The sequence below is a fragment of the Ascidiella aspersa genome, chromosome 2, assembly GCF_963924565.1.
Source record: "Ascidiella aspersa chromosome 2, kaAscAspe10.2, whole genome shotgun sequence".
NCBI classification, from domain to species: domain Eukaryota; kingdom Metazoa; phylum Chordata; class Ascidiacea; order Phlebobranchia; family Ascidiidae; genus Ascidiella; species Ascidiella aspersa.
The window spans coordinates 34026512-34049520 of NC_139448.1; the positions used below are offsets into that span (position 1 = coordinate 34026512).

The window sequence follows — 23009 nt, forward strand, 5'->3', positions numbered from 1 at the left end:
AGTCCATTTGTACTGTGACATCAATTTATGACGTCATTTTTTAAACTGTTTTGCCAACAGTGGATCACCTAGGTAGAAGAAAATTTTAGCGGTCCGCGGTAAAAAAAAGAACCCCTGGTGTAAGGAATGTAGTCAGACAGTGGTTGCTCATTTTGCAAAACAGGATTTTTCTCTCTTTAGGTTAAGCACGTCGCTGTTCGGCATCGCATCACTGCTCACCCAGAACACAAGCATCTTCAACAATATCACAAAACTTGCAAACGATCTTCAAACCATCACCAACGCCCTACCTAGTGCCCTGCCCAGCAATGCAACAGGTAAAACTATTTTTTACATGTGATGTGAGTGTCTTCCATTTAACAAATATTGTGCTACTAAAATTGTATTGCAAACTTCTAATTTCAAATTTGATACTTCAGAATAATAGGTGATAAAATTTTAAAAAAATATAAAAAAAACTTTCAAAAAATTTAATTTGAAGTAATTTTGAACATTAAGTTTTACCTTTCAGTTATTGCTAAAATAAGTAAAAGAACATGTTCCACTGTATTTTCCTAATAAATTTAAACCAATTCGAAATGAACTTAATCAACTGAGTTTTAATTTTATTTGGTAAATCATTAACCCTCTAACCATTAGCTCATGGCTGTGTCGTGTGTACTGTCCAAAGTTTACATCGGCAAACTTGAAATAATAATATTTTACTCTGGTTGGGTCTTATGTTGATTTATCCTAAAGCCTTTCACGTTTTGGCTGATTTTATAAATATTTTTTCAGCACTGCTTTCAAGCCTACTTGACAATGGAACAGCGTATCAATCGTATCTGCAAACAAACATGTCGATAACTTCAGGTGTCACGCAAACAATTGTTGCCAGTCGGGTTACATTTATTCAGGTACGCCCAGCAGATATATCACTTAACAGTAGCTACTAATAATATTTTTTTTTCGCTTTTATTGTCCCAATACTGCCACAGTGCTTCGAAGGTTATAATAATGTATACAAAATCAGAGAATAATAGCTTTGATAAATTCGACACCATACTATTTTAGGTTTTGGTTTTAATTTAGAAAAATGTAAATGACATTTGCAGTTTCTATTTTTGTACAAGCACTTATATGCTAATATTGTTAATAATTTGCTTTGAAAAAACATCAACAATCCATTTTAATTTTTAAAACCAAACATTTCCCAATGACTTCTTTATTGGCAGTTTACAATACTTAGAGTTATTTCTTATTATCAAATTAAAGTACCGTATTAAAACCAAAATAGTTATTTTGCCACTTTTTTATTTTTGACATTTTTTGAACAATATTTTTTAGGATTCTTTCCGATTATATATTGTCATAGCATTTTCTTTTTGCATATCCATACATTTTAAAAGTGTTTTTTTTTACCACTTTTAACACACCAGCCTATCTGGTTGTTTTCCAATTCTCCCCTACCTTAACCCTAAAAAAATCATTTTGGTATTTTTAAGGCATCAACCCTTGCCGCTACCCTTGGATCCAGGATTGTGGTTTGCAACGAGACGTCGTTAAACCAGGCTATGCAATTTCCAGTCGCTGGTCTTGCCACAGTCACTCAAGTGTCCACATCACTTTGTAACCTCACAGATGCACAACTCACTTCACTGACCAGCATCACTGCGCAAAACCTTGGGAATATTACTGTCTTGAACACAAAGTTTATAAGTCAGGTATTTAGCAAACAGGGCTGAATAGTCTGACTCTGGTAAAAAATGTATTCAATTGTGACGGGCTCTGACTTACAGCCTGTATTTCTCTCATTTAAATAACTGTCTTGAACACCAAGTTTATAAGCCAGGTACAGTATAATATGGTAACCAGGGCTGTGTAGTCTGAATCCTGCAAAACAATTAATTCAGTCGAGTTGGGGTCTGACTTACATCCTGCATTTCAGCCATTTTCATAAGTAAAATAGGGTGCATATTGAGCAATTCACTAATAGGGGTGTTATATATTTCATCCACCCACAATACATGGTGAATATATTCGAAACTATTTTACCATATTCTATTACATCTTTTAGCGTTAACAGTTTGAGGCCTTATCAGTTTCGATATTTATTACTGCGCATAGCCGCATACCCACATTGGACTGTGGTAGTCATACTCAGGTCCAAAGTCTGACTCCTGGCTTGTCCTAAATACCAAATTAGTACAGAACTTATTACTTGTAAATATTTTTGTGTGTGCTTTTAAGTGCTGACGATTTACTTAGAAAGTTTTAAAACTAGCGTCTGAACGGGATGGAATTTGGACAGCTTCTGGCACTTAACTTAAAAATATTTTAATTTTTAAAATAGAGAAATTGTGTAGAGTTGAAACAATTGAAAAATGGAGTTACAGTTGAGACCTTGTTAAATAATGATTTTAAACAATCAGTCCTATTTTTAATTTGGCTCTTTAATGAATACATAAAGTAATGTTAATTAGGTCACTTTGTAAATTTTACTAAATTTAAAAAAAATTTCAAGGCAAAATTGTTACTAAATTTATGAATAGTTTGGGTTTGGGTTTTCATGTCGCTAATTTACTAATATTGATTTTTAAAGGGAATTGTTCCGGTCAATCCAACTTTGCTACTGAATGCGACCAATCAGACTGGCTTTAACCAGTATCTTGCGGAACTTAACCAGATACAAGGACCCCTACTACAGTTACTCAGTGTGCTTAATCAGAATACAACCTCTACCAACTTGCTATCTTCTTTACTGGGTGTGGACCTTTCTTCTGAAAATGCTATGTCTGTAAGTTAAAATATTTTTTATTTTAATTCAATATGTTATTCCTAGGCCAAGTCCAGTGCTGTAAGTTAAAGGTGCTTGAGGTTAAAAAGGGTCTTAACGTATTTTACATTTTTTTTAACTTCCTTTGATAAAATAATTGCAGTCTATAAAAATTTCCAAACCTTAAAAAACTTGACCAACGCTATGGGCTGCTGGGTGGAATTTTTTAATAAAGTTAATAAAACCATTTTCCATCCAGTTACTATCAACTCTGTTTGCTAAGAGTGGAAATTGCTGTTATGTAATTTTATGTCACCTACTAAATAAAGTTTACTTAAGTGTTTACCTTGCTATAAAAGTCATAAAAAAGCTTTTATCTAGGACTAGTTGGTAAGTTTAGCTTCAAAACGTTTTACGCTGAATCACGCCATTAAGTTTACTTTTATGTGGGTCGAAATACAATGTTTGAAGTTTAAACTATGTAATAAAAACTTTATTTTTTTGAATGAAAAATAGATTTTGATTCTTACTGTAAAGTGTAAAGCGTTATACAATTCAAATACCAAGCTTTGCATTTTGTGGTGAAGTACTATATATGTGATTAATTTTTTTTAAACATTTATAGCTAATTAGTTTCAGAAAAGTATACCAGTTTATGATGTTACAATAATAAATCTGCCCCATATTTCAGCTATTTGTACCAATTTAAGATATTATCATAAAAAAAAAATCTGCCCATATTTCGCCATTTCATCCCAGTTTTAGGATATTTCTTAAAAATCTTTCTGAATTACAGGAACTCTGTGGACATCCAGAAAATAAAACAACAGTTCTGAACAGTTTTGCCACTCAAGGACTCCAGGGCGCAGTTACCAGTCAACTCAATGCGGTTGTGAACGAGTCAACTCTCAACCAAACGTAGCCTAATATTTGTTTTCATTCTGTCTAGTTTCCCATAAGGGTCGCTAAACATTATTAATTTTTTTTAACTTTACAAAAAATATGATTATAGTCAAATTTCAGCCCGTTCTTTTTATTTGGTCTAGTTTGTCATCAGAATTGCTAAACATTATTATATTGTAACTTTACAGATAATATGAATATAGCCAAATTCCGGACAGGTATTTCTTAGTTTTTTTTTCTAGTTTGTCATTTAGGATTGCTAATCAATGTCATTTTTTTAACTCTACAGATAAAATGAATAAAGTCAAATTCCAGACCGGGATTTGTTTTATTCAGTCTAGTTTGTCGTTAGGATTACTAAACATTATCAATTATTTTGTAACTTTACAGAAAATATGAATATAGTGAAAACCCAGACCTGTATTTCTTTTTAATTCTGTCTAGTTTCTCTTAAGGATCACTAAACATTATTATTATTGTTTTTTACTTCACAGTAGGCCCTATAATATGAATGTAGTCGGATTCCAGAACTGTCAACATTTTTATGTCATTAGCAAAGTGGTAGTGCTGGTAGCGCTAACATTCATTAACTGTAAATACCATTGTGTGTTTACTTTTGTCTAGGACTAATTTGCCCTTAGGCCATTATTTGCAGTGTTTGATTATGATCCAGAAATGAAATGAATCTAAATTTTTGACACAATTAACTGAGTTTCTATTTATCAGTTAAGTGAGTTTGCATATATATATATATATATATACATATATATTTATATTATGCAGATTTACTTCCAATTTCAAGGTTGGGCTTTACAGTTAAAAGATTAACGAAAATTACCCAATTGATCAAGTTTACTCTAACCTTGCTAAATTAGTTAATGTAAAACACTTATATTCCACAATTTATTAATCATACATGACATTTCATTTAAGGCAATGCTTTGGAACTATTGTCGTAACACACTTTCCTTTTCTTTTTTTTCAGTTCGGTAGAATTCTGTGATAACCTGATCGGTATGTTTGAAAACAACTCACAGTTAACTTTCTTGTGGGATACAGTCAAGCCACTGCTATTAGGTAGGATACGTTTTTTTACTTTTTAGTAGTACATACATTATGATGAATGTTCCATTTTGTTTATTTTTTATCGTTTTGTTGTTTGTAGAAATTTCTTTCAGTATCAACTGCAAAATAAAATAATCGTTTAATGAATATTTGAACAAATTTTTTGCATAATAAAGCTTTAAAAAATATGCCGACTGAAATTATTTCGTTATGCATTTGGATGTCATGTTAAAAAGAATTGTTGAAAAAGTGGAGTAACACAAACTGTATAGAGCATATTATATAATAATATTGTGTTTGTGTTCTATATAGATGTAGCCGTGACATTTTAAACTGGTAATAAATAGGATTAGCTAACTTAAATAAGTTAACGACATTTTAGATCTAGTATATACTTTACAGCCTAAAAATAATGAAGTTTGAAATGTGCCGAAGCGATATTAATAAAAGTTATTTTTTTAGTTACGAAGTTTGCCTAATAAGTTTAACAAAATATAGCAATAATTTTGGCTGCTGCAACGGTGATTGTGTGTTTCTAGAAACAATAAGAAATCAGCGTTGCTACTTGTTTTACGTAGCACGTCATTGCAGTCTTGAAACGGTCTTTTTATATGCTGTATTGCCGCCGGCTGTTAGGCACTTAACAAGCGGAAATGCAACAAAATAAAGTAGCGTTGGGCGAGTTTCAAGAGCTAATGTAAAATGAACGATGTGGCCAATCTCATAACAAACGTTAAATGCGCAAAAAAGCCAAATGCTTGAATGTTCCTAAAGCTTCCATAAGTAGGATTTTTCACATGTGATAAGGGGTTATGGTAACATTGAATAAGAATCATATGATAAAAAAACTCACCGATGGCGCCACAAAGTTACGTCAAAACGTGACATGTTGTCATATTATGAAGACGAAAAAAACTGCAATTTTAACTCGGTCAAACGTTTATTTTTAAAGGGGCAATGAGACGTTCGAAGTCCATACAGTCATTTGTGTACGATTGAAATAAAATAATTGAAAAAGATTTCCTGATTTTAACCTGATGTTCACTGCCTTGATGACATGTTTAAAAAAATGTTTCAAACTTGACGCATGATGGCTGAATGTTGTTGTCGAATTTCAAATCCTATACATAAGTGGTAGCATATTTGAAAAGAATAAATAATTATTTATTCGATACCGCCAAAATATGCCACCAACCTCTGTATGGTCTTTGATATATTCCTTCTACGACAGTATAAACTGTTGATTTTAACTCACTAAAAAAGGAAATGTTAGAGCCTATAGGCCACAAGTTTTAACCTAAAATACCGGGTAACAGAATCGGAGTAGGTAAGTGTCAGAACATACAGCAATTAGTCACTTCTAATGACTCCACCTGTGCTCACAACAGGGAAAATCCCGTACAGCCCCCATACACCCCTGACGGAGAAAATCATCAAAGCGGCAAACCGGACTTTCGAGTCGATCGCATTCATTCAGTTTCTCGGTGAAAGTTGGGAAAATTCGACCGGACCCAATCTCTACAGGGAACTGCAGGACGGACAACTAACAAGCTCTTTAAGGGTAGGTTAAATAGAACATTTTTAAGCAGAACTGATTATGCCGTTTTTGGCGTAATTCAAGTAATCCGTTTTTTTGGCGTAATTCAAGTATTCTGTTTTTTTGGCGTAATTCAAGTATTCTGGTTCTTTTGGATCTTTAAGGATGATTTTACTCAGACAAATCCTGAATGTAGCTGGCAGTGGGCAAATGAAATCGGTTGGACGAATAGAATTTTTTTCACATCATAAGGCATGGCTAGAAAATTGCAGCCTGCTGTAACACTGTTGATAACTGAGCCGTTATCGTTGGTCACTATGGCTTCAGAAGAGACTTTGGTTACTTTCTTTTAAACAAAAAAGGCTTATCGCCTTATTTATGCTGAAAATTGCAGCTGAACAATCGATATAGTTTTACATAGCCAATTCGCCACCTTTCTGGCAATTGTTTTATCCAAAAAATTTTGATTATTTTACTTTTTGTGCAGTAGGCAGTCTACGGATTTAGTTCCAACTGGCAATTTGCTTCAAAAATTAGAACAAAATTGAATCAAATTGATAACAACGCGCAACATCAAATCACTGTTATCTCTCAAAGGCCTTGTATTTTAGTAACAGCCGTCACTGTATGGTTCACTAGTTGTGGCGTTTGGCGCAAGAGCATAAAGCATAAAGCAGTGGTTCTTAACCGGGTGCCGCGGCGCCCTGGTGTACCATTTCTAATGCTCAAAGGTGCTGATAGGTATTTAAGATTTTTTAATAATCTGATTTTTGCTCAATTGGTAAGCTTCTTGATACAACCATTTGTACGGTTAGAGACCATTATATAAAATTCAATTTTCCTACATGTTTTAAGTTGATTGTGTGTTGTTGCAGCTCTATTGATAGTGACATTTTATTAAAATTCTCCACAAAAATTCCAATCGGGAGCCGAAAATTTATTTATTATTTTTGAGGGGTGCCGTAAGCCCTATAAGGTTGAATATCACTGGTCTAAATTATTCTAAAACCTTTTGAATTTTCTTAGGCTCTACTGAACAACACGCTCACAGTAAACGCGATTGCGGCTCAGACCAACCTCACCGTTGCTCAACTTCAGCAACTTGCCGTGTTTCTCTCCAACGACGACAACCCCAATGACCAAGTGACAACGTGGAAGGACACCTACAGACAAGTTGACATGCTCGTTGCGCTTGTGACCAAGGTAAGGTGTTCACGTTAGAATAGTGGTTGTCAAACGTTTTTCTCCGACGCATTTATAAAATTTTTTTTACTAATTTTTATTTATTTATTTATTTGCTACGGAAAATCAAAATCAATCGCTCTAGTTGTTTTTCATGGTATAATAATAATTATTTGCAAGCGTTTTATTAACACAATTAAGATGGATATGAAACGAAACCATTGTGCGACGCCCATGTTGAAACGAAACGGTTTTAGAACCTCTGCATTTGGACTTTAAAATCTGTGTTGGTTTAGTCTTTTCCAAAGGCTGTGTGCTTCTATATGTGAAACGAGTGTTGTGGATATTTAGGCACCAATAAGCTAATTTCGGTAAGGTATCTATTGGTTTTAAGTACTTGTTTGGTTTAGTTCTTGTACTCCCAGGGGCGTGTACTTGTTAAATTCAACCACCATTTTGTTATTCGAAATAGCTTGCTTGTATTTTATAGAAGTTTGGTTGTGTTACTTTGGTGCCTTTCGGAATAGGGCATGAACTCTGCTCAGCTTAATTTTTTCAATTCCAAAGGTCGATTTTTTTTCTGTGCAAAATTGCTGTAGTTGAAATTAAAGAACCTAGTTTTGCGGCGGAGTGTAACTTTTGATTTGTGCAATGTTTTTTCTTGAGCGGATGTCCTAAACCATTGGTTATCAACCTTTTATGGCTTGCGCCACCCCCCAGCAATAATAAATAGATTGCGGCACCCCTACAAGATTTTTCCGTAGGTAATTCACTAGAATGTAATAACAAACGGAACTTGAACAACACACATTAACACAGCACAACGTATGAAGTTATAATTAGATTTATTCCACTCTAATCTTACACTAAAGGTTGGAAGAGTTGAGCAAAAATCAGATTCTTAAAGATTTTTAAATATCTCTCTGCACCCTTGGGCATTAAAAATGGCACCCCAGAGTTCCGCGGTACCCCGGTTAAGAACCACTGAACTGGAGCTTAAGAAACAATATTTGAAAGGGGCCTTGGCAGAAATTGGTAATTTAAAATCGAAAATTTGACATGCGGTGATGCGACAAACAGCGACATATCCCGGACGTTTGTTAGAAAAACAAAAACAAACCTTGTCTTTAGTCTATTTCTGTCGCCTAAACGTGTTATCAATGCACCACGCGCATGTAGCTATACCAGTCTTAACCTATAATTGTACGAACAATCGAACATACGTTTTGCAAATGTCTGTCTTTGATTTTCGGGTTTGCTACTCTTAGTAATTTAAACAAATACTGGTTGGTTTAAACGAGTTACTTCGGAAACTTTATCAATGGAAGGTCTAACTTTGGTCGGTGCACTAAACTTTTGTGAAGTGTCTCGCATATTTTACGATTTCAATCACTTCGCATATATTGATGTACCATCTTCGTCTCAATATAGATTAACCACCGATTTTTTTAATTTTTTTGTTAAACTGCGGAAAATTTCTGCAGATGCAAGAAATAGTTCAGGACTCATTGTAATGTCCCACTTTGGGGAAATCTTTAGTATAATTAAAAAAAATTAAACATTGTGAAATGAGACCTTGGTAAGATCTTATAGTATATTTGTGTTTTTTTACTCGTGAAAATTGATTTAAATTTCACAGCTTATTAGTGGTTATTGAAAAATACCCCCTTGTTAAAAGTCCAAACTCAACGCCAGATAATTGCTTAACACCTGCAGTTAGGCGTTGTCACAAAACAAAAAGCATTTCCGAGACGTTTCCTAAAAAAATAAATAACAACCAACGTATATTCTGCCGACCAAACGTGATACCAACGCACCACGCGCGTGTGTGCAATATCCGAGTCTTCAACTAACCTGTGATTACGTGTCGGAAATAGCTGGCTTCGCTAAGCCGATGTATTTGTGATCACCCAGTGCCCTCTAGACCTAATTGAAACAAGCGAAGAAAAACGCCTAGTCACTCCAAATGGCCAGACAAAGAGGCCGTTTCGAAAATAGGCCCTTTTGTATCCTTGTTTTTTGTCCAGTTTTAAAGTTACCGAACAGCTGTTTTTTGATTTATATTGAAGTTACCGTGTTAAGGTTATACTATGTTGCAATAGTGACCAACTAACTTTTTAAAACGCGCTTGATTTTAAAGTTATTTATTTACTTTAACCGATTTGTATTAGTAAAGTCGAAAAAGTAGTTCCATTGCTTAGCCCTAACAATAGGCCGTTGTTATACCGCCCTGGCCAAACAGAAATTTTAAACTGTAAATATGGTATGCAGTCGTTTTTTTACATTTTCCCAATTTACAGTAGTCCATAACCTATCCATGCTGGTGAACAGCTTGAAAACAGGTCCGAAAAACTGGTCGAGCGCTCTACTTAATTGCCTTGTAAACCTACTCCATGTTAGCATTGTGATTCACGTTATATAATCGCCCTACGTCATTCGAAAAGTCGCACGTACGCACCAACTGTATGTAAGGTTCGGTTTGGTAAAGGTGCGTTGTCTGGTCCTTGTTTGACAATGGGTACAAAGGCGACACGTTGACAATGAACTGGTTTGTCTCTGTTAAAAAATGTCGCAATTGCCGCGCTAGTGTTACTAAATAATTTAAAGGCGTTTTACACTTGTAAAAAATGTGATGGATTAATAGGGATACCGCGAAACCTGGTCAGTATGAAAGTTTTGCAACTGTAGGTGATTTTTAACTAACTAGCCTGCTGATTTTTTACATTTCATGCTAGGTTTGTTAACATTTATAAACCTTCTTTGCTTTTCTGGGTATATTTTGACATTTTGACTTCAAAGCATCACGTTTTTAACACTTCTGTAGTTTATGAAAACTTTCCGCTTAAATATTTTCGGTTTCTTTTTTCTTCGCAAACAAGTTTTTTGTTCAAAAAATTTTCTATGTGTCACCAAACAGCATTGCTGCTTTATAACACACAAACCCCAGTTCCATAAGTTAGTAGTGTTTAAATAACACTTACACAACACTGTAATATATGCCAAAAAGATATGTAATATTTTCAGATAAAGTAATTCTTTGATTTGCAAATTAAATAGTTTTCACTTACTGCGGTTTATTTATAGCTTACCGACCGTACGTGAAGGGTCCATTCAAACCGAAATAGATAAAAAATACCTAGACAGGTTTGGCTGCGAAGAGATTCTATTTGTAGCAGTGGTCGAGATTGAATGCAATGTTGTAATAGCTACGAGTGATAGAAACTTTAACCATATAGTTCTGCGTGATAGGTTAGCTCCATGAATATTGTATCTTGAAACGCGTTCAAAATATATGACCCAACTATTCGTTATCCATTGCTGAATCAACAATCATACATCACTTATCAGTAATTTGCCACCATCAGTTAATATAAGATTTCCACTTTATCAGTTGGTAACTGTTACCCAAAATATTCTCAAACATTAAAAATAACAATCATTTCACTTGCCGCTTAAAATGCTAAATTAGTCTTATTTGAATTTTATTTAAACAGATTGTTGTTAGCATTTTAAATTTAGTAGCAAACCATTTGTTAACATCCCAGGTGATTGCCCTATTTGTTTACTTTTAAAAAATGCTGTTACGTTCATGACTCATCAATCGGTCACTGTTACGTCACGGAAAAATGCTGTGCGACGTAGCTTTAACCTAAAACATTGAATTAAAATTTCACTTGAATCTAACTATTTAGTTCTGGTTGATAGCCATGTTCATGAATTGTGTATCTTTAAACGCGTTAATAGATCTGTCCCACCATTTCGTGACCAATTTCTGAAACAAAAATAGAATATCACGTTTGCGTCATCTTCCATCATCAGTTAATGCGAGATGTAGTACTTTATTATATGACAACTATAACACAAATATACTGAAAAATTAAAAAATAACGTTAATTTTTACTTGTCGGTCAAAATACTAAAAAAACTTTTTAATCCATTGGAATTTTGTTGGCATTTTAAATCCAGTAGCAAGGCACAGTGGTAGCATCGCAAGGAATTGCTGTTTGTTTACGTTTAAAAAAATGCTGTCTGTTACGTTTATGACTTATCAATCGGTCACTGTTACGTCATGGAAAAATGCTATGCGACTAAGATTTGACCTAAAACTTTCCACGTTCACTTGAATTGAGACACGGCGAAATTCCCCTCAGAAAATTGTCATTTAGGCTTTCCTGTGTTTGACATCCCCTACCGATTTCGCGATGCATGTATTGTGACGTAATAGAGCCCGACGCTTCCTGTTTTAAAATTGACTAACTAGGCAGCAAACATTATGGCGTCAAATGACATAAACATGGATATTGGAAGTTTAGTGTACTGCGTCGCTTACTAATTTATTTACGAGGCACTGTTTTTTGGTGCAATGATTCTCGTTATAGTAGAATATGGAGCAGCGGTTATAACGCTGGACCTCATAAAAATGATCTGATATAGCTTAAAGGCAAAATTCCATGACGTTTACCTCGCATAACATAAAATATTGAAACGCCGACCTTGTTCAGTATGACCTACAGGGCCTATTTAAAGCAAATATCCATCTTGTTCACAGCTTTAAAAACATATAGTGCTTTGCTTTATTAATAGAAGCTAAATTAGACTGCAAATCCTGCGTTATTACGCATGTTACCATGTTTTCCGTCCATGTGATATGATTGAATACATATGTTTAAAGCAAATTTGGGCGTATCGTAAAATATGTTTAGCATGTGTGTTTTAAACCTGTTTGAACCACTGGGAATCTCACCTATATTTTTTGTTCCAAATTTTTTTAATATCGTATTTTATCTAGGAATCTTGCACAACTCGTGTAGAAGCCGCAATTGACTAAATTACAATAAGCAATTGACCATTTCCTGCTATATAAATACCTGTGCGCTCGATTTGTTGCAAGTCTTGCATTGTTAAGGATATCTTGTAATTATGGATGCCCGATAATATCGTACCGGAGCCGATGCCGGATGCCAACTGGCAGTATCGAAACTCAACCGATATTAGTGTGGTCTTATAATGCCTAATATAGAAATTTCTGCCTTTTTTGCATTATATTGTAACGTTCCCCACCTTGACAATGAATTTGTCAAAATATTGTAATAACTGAACGTTTAAAGGTTTCAAATTCAACTATTTTGGTTGTTTGAAGATAGTAATAACGTCCTTTGTGATACTTTTTGTCAAAAATTTCGGGTGTCGGAATTGCCTACTTGCCATTTGCTGTTTCTGCTGTCAGCTAGATATAGTTTGTGTCGTTTTCAAGTTTAAAATATGTAGCGTTTGCCATTTACCCGATTGCTTTAAAACAGAACAATGCAAATTATAAAAAGCTTTTTGAAAACCCTTTTTGTTAGCATTTCGACGATTTTTTTAATGAATATTCAAATAAATCGATTTTATGGGCTAAAATGGATTGTTTAGGGCAAACATTGATGCCACTGTTTGGTCGCTTTTCCTTAATCCGATACCCCACAGCTTCCACTATTTCAGTCCACATAAAGGCTACAATGCCGTGTGCGGACAGAACAGATGTAGAAATGAATATGGCCATATCGGTTTGCAAAGGCGTATGTCGTGCGGCAAAGTATCAATTTACATAGCTCGACCAGTGTTCCACGGAAAATAAGTGAAATTTATGCCGAACACCTTGACGATCTTTATATTGTTAGATTGATATAGCCTAACTTATTAAGGTACCAGGATTCACACGATTTTCTATTCACCCGCCTTTTGCCTATTTTTCTTGGTGCCTATTCAAAATACTTTATATACACCTTGTATTACATAGCAGGATTGAAAATATTTGACTGTAATCTTCAAATTACTTTTGAAGATTGCATTTTTCCCCGATCAATAAAGAGCAATAACGCCAACAATACCAAAATTGTTGTCTTGTCAACGTTCAATTTGCAATTGGGTTAAGAACAAGAATAAGCCAGAGCAGCGTCGTTTGTGGAGCGTAACCCAAAGTGGCTTACAACTCACGTTCGATCGGCGTTAATGGCAATTATGACGCAACAGTCCATTCATCTGGCATTTATGACGACACAATCCACCAGCCGGCGGCAGTTTTCGGTTTCGTTCGTTGCAAATTCGAGCTGATTGCGCAATAAGCTGAAAATCACGACCAGTCAATCAAAAGCCATATCGCATTTCGTACAGATGGTGCGTGATAAATTATTAGCTGTCTGTTTTAAAATCGTTCTTCAAATCCAATTTTTTTTAACCGGAGCCGGATTAACTCCAGTAAAATAAGCAGTATCTCAAATTTGATCAATTTAGTGGATTTCATTGAATAAACGTTAAACTTTTTTGCTTTTTTGCTTTTTTAAACAGTTTAACATCGTAAAATCAGCAGTATTTGAAATTGCACCAAAAAGAGGATTTCATTTAATAAACTTTAAACCCCAAGGATCAGGGAAAACAGATTGTGTGTTTTATTATATTCTTGTAGACTGAAATATATTTTTAATAGTCACGAAAGAACAGAACAAATATGCTCTGCCCTTTCTCAAATAGTCACGCCTCACATAAAATCCAAGCTTGTCAAGGCCTGTCCTAGTTATGATGTTATTAAACCCCAAATACACGTCGAAAATAGTTTTTTTTTTATTTTTTTTTTTATTGAAAAATATATTGTTTTTTGCTAAATTTCAAAAATTTAACCATATGTCAGCACAAATTAAAATTGCTTTAATTGATGTTTATCTTTTTCACTATTTTGTTGTACGAGTGAATTGAAAATGATGGCCAAATATAAAAACCTATATAGTAAGAGGCGCCACTCATAAAAGTTCGAGAACTACTGGTATAAGATGTTCAATCACTTCTGCCATAAAAAATAAACAAGCACCCTTTACAAACCAATTATCTTTGGTCAGTTAGGCTTGCGAAGTTTCCGCTAGCAATATACACTTGTCACTTGTGCATGTGCGGTTTGAGATAGTGTTATAGAAAATTCACCAAACGTGTCGAACTAGATTTTGGTTCCACCGCCGCATATAGACACGCTGCTATTAAAAACACGTTTGTTACTTTTGTTGATGCATTTGTTTTTGTGGGTGGTGGTCTATGGCGCTTATTGGTAAACCTGTTCTGTCGCTAACTTCAATTGGTAGAGCAATGAACGCAACGGGTGTGTTGCCGTAACTGCACACCCGGAAACAGGCGTCAAAAGTGTGATGTCATTTTATATTAACATTGCGTCACAAGGTGGGATTGAAAAACAGAAACACAATAACATCAGATGTACGCGTCAACGGTTGCAAAAAAAGGCTGAACTTTTTTAAACATTTTTGATAAACGGACCATAAATTAGTTTAACTCAACTAATTTTAGAACATTAAAAAAGCTGCATTTAATAACTTACTCAATCCCAAGTTGTTTTGTTATACATTAGATCCCTATTGAATTTACATATTTCTACTGTCATGTGCTTTGTATTATTTTGTTGTGAAATACGGTTTTCGTAGTATTTTAAAGTTCTGCACACCATTACGTATAGTTTTCTGAAAAAACATTCGTAGAAAAAAAGCCTATCGTTGCACATTTTTTTTCAAAGAATCGCTATTACAATTTTTTTTCAAATTTCATTGCGTTTCAAGACAACGTGTGCAACTGTACTGTCGATGGCTTAACACAGTTTACCTGTTGTGATTTTAACAACCATCTTTCCCAAAATATGTATCTTCTTTCCCAAAATATGAATTTTGTTCATGTTTGATGTTGCTTTCACATAACCAGGGTTAATATATGAATATCAAAGCCCATACAGAGGTAGGTAGCATTTTAAACACTTTTCTTGAAAATGAATAAACGTTTAAAATGCTATACTGTATGGGATTTTGCTATTCTTATTACGCCTTACTATACAAACTCTAACCACTATGCTCCAAAATAAAGAGATATTCCAAATGTTCAAACTTCTATCTACTTATGCATGGGCTTTTAAGTTTTAACTACGTCTTACTACAACGTCAGCCATTATGCTCCTAAGTTATGCAATAATTCAATAATTATTGTTTATCTTATAACGTGGCTTAATTTGCTGTAAAACATCCAAGTTATATCTATTTTTTCTTGTTTAGCTTTTGGAGTGCGTTGAGTTGGACAAGTTCGTTGCCTTCGACAAAGAGCAAGATCTCGTCTCTCATTCGATGGATCTGATAAAGAACAAGACTCTTTGGGGAGGTTGGTAGCCTTTATACTGTTTTTTTTTCACCAGGAAGTTTAATACCCTAGGAACAGTGAATTTTTGATGTCTGTGCCCCTGAAAGAACTTAATGGATTGAAATATATGTTACAAATGAATATTATTGGAGAACGTTAAAGATGTACTTCTGTAAGGGCATTAATATTCTTACTACGTTAATTTTTTTTTAATATATAAGGTTCTGACATTTTTATTACACTGAAATGGTCGTATAATTTGCATTTTAATATAGACACAACTTCAGTTGAAAGTCTAAAAAGCACTTTATGCCTCTAAGTCAGGGGTGTCCATCAAGCGGCACGCGTGCCAAATGTGGCACGCGAACTAATAAAAAATGGCACGTAAGCCCTCCCCAAAAAACACTAAAATTGTTATTTAGCCAATTTGCCATAAAGCTCAATTTGTTATTCAGCCAATTGTCAGAAAATACTAAGTTTATTAAACAGCCAATTGCCATTGTTTGTTCACAATATAAAACAATCGCGGCAATCACGACAACCAACAATTACTTTTTATATAGTAACATTATACTGTGTGGAGGCTAGCATTCATATAATATTATATAGCTTGGTGTGAAGAAACAAAAGCTCACCGAGAGACACTTTGATGTGATGATTCGCATTTCTACTAAACAGTTTTTTTCTAGTTTAAATAAACGTTCTTTTTTTTGGTAAAATAAGCGCATTTATCATTAAAAAGAATTGGTTCAATTACGAAACTTTGGCACGGGAAGAAGTTATAAGATAAAAATTGGCACGCCGGCATGTTTGAGTTGGACACCCCTGGTCTAAGTGGTCAAAAATAGCTCCCCTTAATATTTTCATTATTAAACCTTCCGGTTTACCCAATAAATTACCAAAGTAACATTCAGGGTTAAAATACTAGAAATCGACCGATATCAATTTTCGGACGAAACCCGACTTTTACCGTTTTTGCCAACCGATACCCGATACCAACTTATATACGCCTAGAATATAGTCAAAATTTAAATAAATTAAAAATAAAATTCAAATAAAACTTAAGTTTATATACCCATATTTATCAAACTCTTATTTTACATGTGAACTTGGCATGATGCTAAACAAAAAAATGCAAAAAAATATGGAATTTGTTAAATAGTTAAGAAAATTTTCATCATATTTTTGTAGTAAATATGAACTTTCGGCCAACTTTAGCGGTAAACCGGTATATTGGTTTATCTTTATAAATTACCAAAAATGAACTACTACTTCTGTTGAAACTAGTTTAATTTCCGATTTGCCCATGAATTGTTGGCAAAGTAACGAACACATAATGCCCTTGTGGTTAGGTCAAGTATTGTGTGAACAAATTAGCTTTGAATATGTAAAGCAGCCATGGCAACTCAGGTGGAATTACAGCCTTAACGACCTCGCATTAGCGCTTTAGAATCCTGTTGTCAGTGCGTCACTGGTTGCCTTAATGGTTCGCATTAAAGCGTAGCACAAGACCTAATCTATTCAGCCACTAATAGGGCCATTTAACCGCCACCTATCACTCTGCCCAACAATGACTAATTAAGTACTACTTTTTCATATTACCCATATTATACAAACTTTACGCTGTAGCTTTAAGTGTGACACCCCTAACGACTTTTTCCTGTAAGATTTGCACATATGGGTATTTTTGCAGTAGAATTCTTATGGCCATAGGTTTTCGTTTATACACTTTTTTAATTTTGTATTGGCTATTATTGCTTTTGTACTATGGTCATTTATCTGTTCTTACATGAAATATAGGTTACCTTCGAGCATTTGTTGGCAATTTTTGAAATATTTTAGAGCTTGTTTTTTAATTTATTTTATGTAACATTTTATTATTTAAAAAAGCACGACTTGGAGAGCCCATATTTTATCAGTTTGACTCAATTTTTGTAATTTTAATTAGTTTGGCTCCATTTTTTTTAATCTAAAAAAACTCAAAAATAAACACTTAAAAGCAATATAATTATTGAGTTGTTTCCAGTCCAATCATTCTTTTCATTCGTCCATCACTGTGAGTGACCCTTTAATAATAAAAAAAATATTTTGTCGTAGGAATCGTATTTTTGTCCCCTTCTGAGTCGGACACTGTGATGCCCGAAATAATCCGCTACAAGATCAGACAGGATTCCAGCACTGTCACCTGGACCACCTTCATCCGTAGATTGTACGTAGAACTCTGTTTGTATTGACTGTTTTTTTAGGAGTCGTTAACACAGCACGTTATTCATTGTGAAAGTGATAATAACACTATAATGATACATTTCCATGTTAGCCTATGCAAGTCTTTAAATAAGTTTTTCTATATATTTTTTTTGATTTAGAATAGTTGTCCACTAACGAAACTTAATTAAACCGCGCCTCAGTTTTTGTCGCTGATAATTTTATATTTTAAAAGCTTAAACGTACGGTCTTATACCTATCCTTTCTATGTCCGTTTTAAAACTGTTAAACATTTTACTAGGTCTTTAACGCCTTTTTTTAAAGAAAACTGGGTGCACTTTTTGTGTTTTACATATAACAAAAGTAGGGTATATTCTATCTATTAAATAGGCAATATTTTATTCGTAGCATTTCTACTGAAAAATGCCCAAAACAAGCTGTCACTTATTTCTTTATCAAACCAAAAACAACAACTACGTGGCCTGTTAAGTCGATTGTTGTCGGTCGCTGCGTTTTTGATTAACGTTTGGACACATTTTTGTTCAGTTCTTAGCAGGTTTTAGGTTCAAAGGTTACAGCGGCTGCCAAGCTTACCGCTGGGAAACCTCGGCAATCTCTTATTCTTGATGACATGACAAATTCTAATGATTTCCAAATAATTCTTATTATACTCTGTAATTTTGGCCTGTATCAAATTTTGGCTTAGTTTTTTTTATTAGAGTGCTGTTAAGTGTTTGTGTAATTGCATTACAAAGTAATTTTGTGTATATTAATTTGCGTTTAACTTTCTGCCATTGTCTGTAAAACAGCTGATCCGACTTTCAGAAACTTTTATGTTAGCATTTTCCAATAAAAACATTATGGTTTAGACTTTGTACTTAATAATACAAACTGCCTAGATTTACAAAAAGTTTTTTGTGTTTGATGTTCTTATTCCCAATTAAATTTTCTCCAAATGTTTTTTTTTGCATTGAAATAGTCCGAATATTATCGTTACAATGCAATAGCAACACGCGTATTGAAATTCACAAGACCAAATTTATATGCATGTATGCCCCCTGTAACTTTCTTTAATTTTCAGCAATCCGGCATCCACATGTAATTTCCATAGCTTTTACCTGCCAATTACAACATATCTATTAATAACAACCTGTAATTTCTAGGTCCTAAAAATACTAGTCACAGTGCAAAATCAGCAATTTTTAATTTGCCGTATCTAAATTATTAACACGGGTTTATTTTTAAATTTTTCTTAACCCACCTTCTTTATTCCGCAATAACCAAACAACCTGTAATTTCAATCATAAAGTCAATTTATTTTAACTCCTGAATATACTAGCTACAATGCGAAATCAGATGGCGGATTTTAATTCACAGTACTCAAATTGCATGCCCTTCTTTCCAATTCATTCCAATCAATTTTCTTGCAATCAATCAACCTGTAATTCCAATAGCTTCTGGCGTCCAGGCGCCGGCACGGGAACCAGTCGCGTCAAGTATTACATCAGTGGCTTCGTTCACCTCCAAGATCTGGTGGAAAGCGCCATCCTTATGGAGACGGGCGAACGTCATAACCCTGGAACCCGACACGACCCAACTGGCAGCTACCTACAGAACATGCCCTACCCCTGCTTTACCAGGGACAGGTGACCTTTGAAGGCTAAAAGCCGTCGCAGATGCAGCGATTTGTCGGCTTAAGGCGGTTTCGAAGTTTGGAAGGGACCGGTGGTACTTAAATTTCGAAGGGACGTCTGTTTTATTTTTTTCGGGATGGCGTAAAATCCAGTTACATGTTTGGGATCTAGTGGACCAGTGCCCACTGATTATCAATCCTAAGACCTTCTCTTTCAGTTATGTATATAGTTTCTTAAAAAATATATATATTTTGTTGCCACACCGATAAACAACCATTACCCTATTTAGTCGTTATCGCCTAATTTTCACATATTTTTTGTTGGCTCTAAAAAAAATCGGGTTTAAGTTAATTAAGTAACTTAGAATTCTAACTTTTTCGTGGAGCCGTTTTATGGATTCATTTACAAGCTTAGCACACCGGTCGAATTAGTTTTATGAGAGATAACTCCAAGGCGATAGTTTTTATAATCCTAAACACCAAAAATTACCCGAGGAAACAGGATTATTTATATTGCGAGCAACCCGACGAAAAACTGATTTTAAAGACAAGCCATACCCCTGCCTCCAAAATTTTATTATTTTTTTTAGCAACATGCTAATGTTTTGGCTATTGTACCACTAGTTGCTTTCCAATTCACGTCCCGCCAACCGTCACCCTTTGCATCTGCGACAATCCCTAACCTTACAACTTACTAACCATTCCGCCCATTATTTTTTTCCCACGCAAAAAATCGCCCGAAGGCCTTGGGTGCCGGAAGCCAACGATGACCCCAGTTCCATACTCATGGGCTACTACACCGGGGGCTACCTCTTCTTACAGGACATTATGGAGGGGGCCATGGTCAGGGTGGCCACCGGGGAAAGTCCCTCGGCCAGCCCCCAATTCCTGGGCGCCTATATGCAGCAGTTTCCCTATCCTTGTTACTCATACGACGAGTAAGAATGCGGTCGCTGTGTTCGCTTGTTTGGTTGGCACGCCGCAATCAGGAACACTCAATTTCGCGTTTGCGCGCGTGTGTGTGTGTGCAAGCTCGTGCACAGAGATGGATAATTTGATTCATTTGACTCGAAAATTACGTGAATTTTTGTGCTTGTTTTCATAACTTGAATGTCCAAGGATAATTCTTCGTTTGTGTTTGAAAATATTGCGGTAATCCAGGGATTCGTGTTCGTATCACTAGCGTGTCCAATGATAATTCTGCATTAGTGTTCATGGGATAATTGTAAAATGGACCAGACTTCAAGTTTGCCTTTTAAGCAAAGCGTACTTTTTAGTTTGTTCCATTTTAAAAAGTATATATAAGGGTATATAATAATGTGAATTTAGTTCATGGTTAATCTATAATATTACAGCGTTTCTTATTGTATCGGAGTTAGGACAAGTGGTTCTAAACCTTTTAGTTTTTACTGCATACCACCTGCTTTAATCTTAGGTTTATTTAAACCAAAAACGAAATTAAAAATCCTTTTTCACAGCCCTAGCCGCAGCTTTAACTTTATTTTAGGTCGATTTTATGTGTTCAGGAGAAAGTATAACTGCAACAATATCATTTTTGCGTCGAAATTCCAAAACTCGCATTAACCAAACGCTACTCGCGAATAACTTGTGTTACATGGTAGCAGAAGTTAAGAACCACATGTTTAGATTAGATGCTTATTTCAACGGCCAATGGTTATTTATCAATGTTGTTTATCTAACAAGGTTATTAGCAAAAGTCCCCTAGTGCGTTTTTATGTTATTTTGTTGCTTTTTTAATGAAATGTAGTTTAGATAATGAAATGCATCGCTTATTTAGGAGAAAATTTGTTGCGCTTCCATCCTTATTACAAACCAACATAGCGTGAGTTAGCGAGTGAGCTGTATAATAAACTGGCGTTATGACTAACTGCATTAGTTTGCAAAACCACGTATGTGCAGTTAGGCAAGCCCACTTTAATTCCCTTTACCCGACTTATGAATCAGACGTGCAGCCCGTATAATGTTACACATAGTGTGTTATTTATGCACTAGTTAATTGCTGGCCGACACTCCTGGAATGAATAACAGGATCACATCTGAATTAGTTTATCATTGTACATTAACTTGTTCAAAGCATATTTCTACTTCCTACCTTTTTAAAATAATGTTTGAATAATTATTTTTCCTGCAATTGGAGTGCCGTTAATTCCACTGTCTATCTTTCTTGTTTTACCTAAACCATACGTTAATTTTTCATGTGTTGTGTACAATATCTTGAAATATATATATCACTTTGTTTGAAGTTGAACGTTTTGTAATGCAATTTATACTAAAATTAAAAACTGTAGAAGTTAAATTGTAAAAAAATAATATTTATACACCGTTAAAAAATAAAGCTAACTTTGACAAACGTAACTCTAATTTAAGTATGACGCAATTCAAACGTCACCATGACGTACCTCTGACGTTTGCTTTCGTTGGCAGGTTTCTGGAATATCTCTCCAGCCTGCTTTCCCTTATCATGACCCTGGCGTGGATCTACACCGTGTGCATCACCATTAAGAGCATTGTGTACGAAAAGGAACAGAGACTTAAAGAGGTAAAGGGGCGTTCTAAAACTTTTTTGAATTGTAAACCAACGATTATTATGTTTTTATGAACTGTTACATTGTTTTGGGTGAATTTTAGCTTGTTTCAGTACATTTTAAGTTGGTATTTTAGTCGATGTATATCGTTTAAAGCCCTTGTTTTTTAATTTTACAAGTGTTTTTCATGCTTTTAGAATAATATAGCGTCTCGTTAATAGATAAATTACGTTTAAAGCTTCCGTTTTGTACATTTTAATGGTCGTAATTTTTTTCATGCTTTTAGATTAATTTAGAGTGTCGTTAATGGATAAATATCGTTTAAAGCTTTATTTTTTGTAGATTTACATCGAGGCCTGTAATTTTATCCCAAAAAATCGTTTGCCAATGCATTAGAACACACACAGAAAATGACAAGGCTATTGATTGCGTTGCTTGGTTTTAAAGCGATGCCGCGTGCTTGGTCTTAAATAGTTATAAATTTTTCCAGGTGATGAAAATGATGGGACTGAGCAACGGCGTGCACTGGGTGGCTTGGTTCATTAACACTTTTCTTCTCATGTTTATCTCTATAGTGTTCATGGTCATCATTTTAAAGGTAGGTTTCTCACCATTGCTATTTTTCTTTTTCTTGCCGAACCAATAAGTTCAATCTCGTATGTAAAGCTTTTGCATATATGTAATCTACTATGTTATATTCAAATGTTTCGAATAGCCGTCTATTTTTGTGGTACACGACGGCCATTGGTGCCTGTTTTGACGAGGTCGTGAGTTCGAACCTCACCACAGGCTTGTTAAGGCAATGATGCTATGTTTTTTTTCCAGCTTGCTCAGTCTATGTTGCTCAGTGGATAGAGCGACGGTCCCAGGATAAGCGAGGTTGTTAGTTTGAGCCTTACCGCAGGCTAGTTTTACGAATATGATGCAGCATGCAATGCTGCTATGGTTGTTTCTCGACTTGCTCCCCTCTAAACCTGTGTAGCTCAGTTGGTAGAACGACGGTCCCGATGTGGCCGGGGGTCG

The 23009-nt window shown here is 34.8% G+C and overlaps 1 protein-coding gene across 1 annotated transcript in view; it reads left to right on the top strand.

Moving 5' to 3' along the window:
* The window catches only part of LOC146165437 (phospholipid-transporting ATPase ABCA1-like), a 66192-nt gene that overhangs the window by 2849 nt on the left and 40334 nt on the right, over positions 1–23009 (top strand). Inside the window, exons 4-16 of the mRNA XM_083382951.1 lie at positions 181–317; positions 778–896; positions 1485–1703; positions 2582–2776; positions 3552–3673; positions 4644–4735; positions 6112–6284; positions 7287–7463; positions 15521–15623; positions 17700–17811; positions 19262–19453; positions 21886–22000; positions 22477–22584. Coding sequence (XP_083239077.1) covers positions 181–317; positions 778–896; positions 1485–1703; positions 2582–2776; positions 3552–3673; positions 4644–4735; positions 6112–6284; positions 7287–7463; positions 15521–15623; positions 17700–17811; positions 19262–19453; positions 21886–22000; positions 22477–22584 — 1864 coding nt within the window. The remainder of the gene's footprint in view (positions 1–180; positions 318–777; positions 897–1484; positions 1704–2581; positions 2777–3551; positions 3674–4643; positions 4736–6111; positions 6285–7286; positions 7464–15520; positions 15624–17699; positions 17812–19261; positions 19454–21885; positions 22001–22476; positions 22585–23009) is intronic.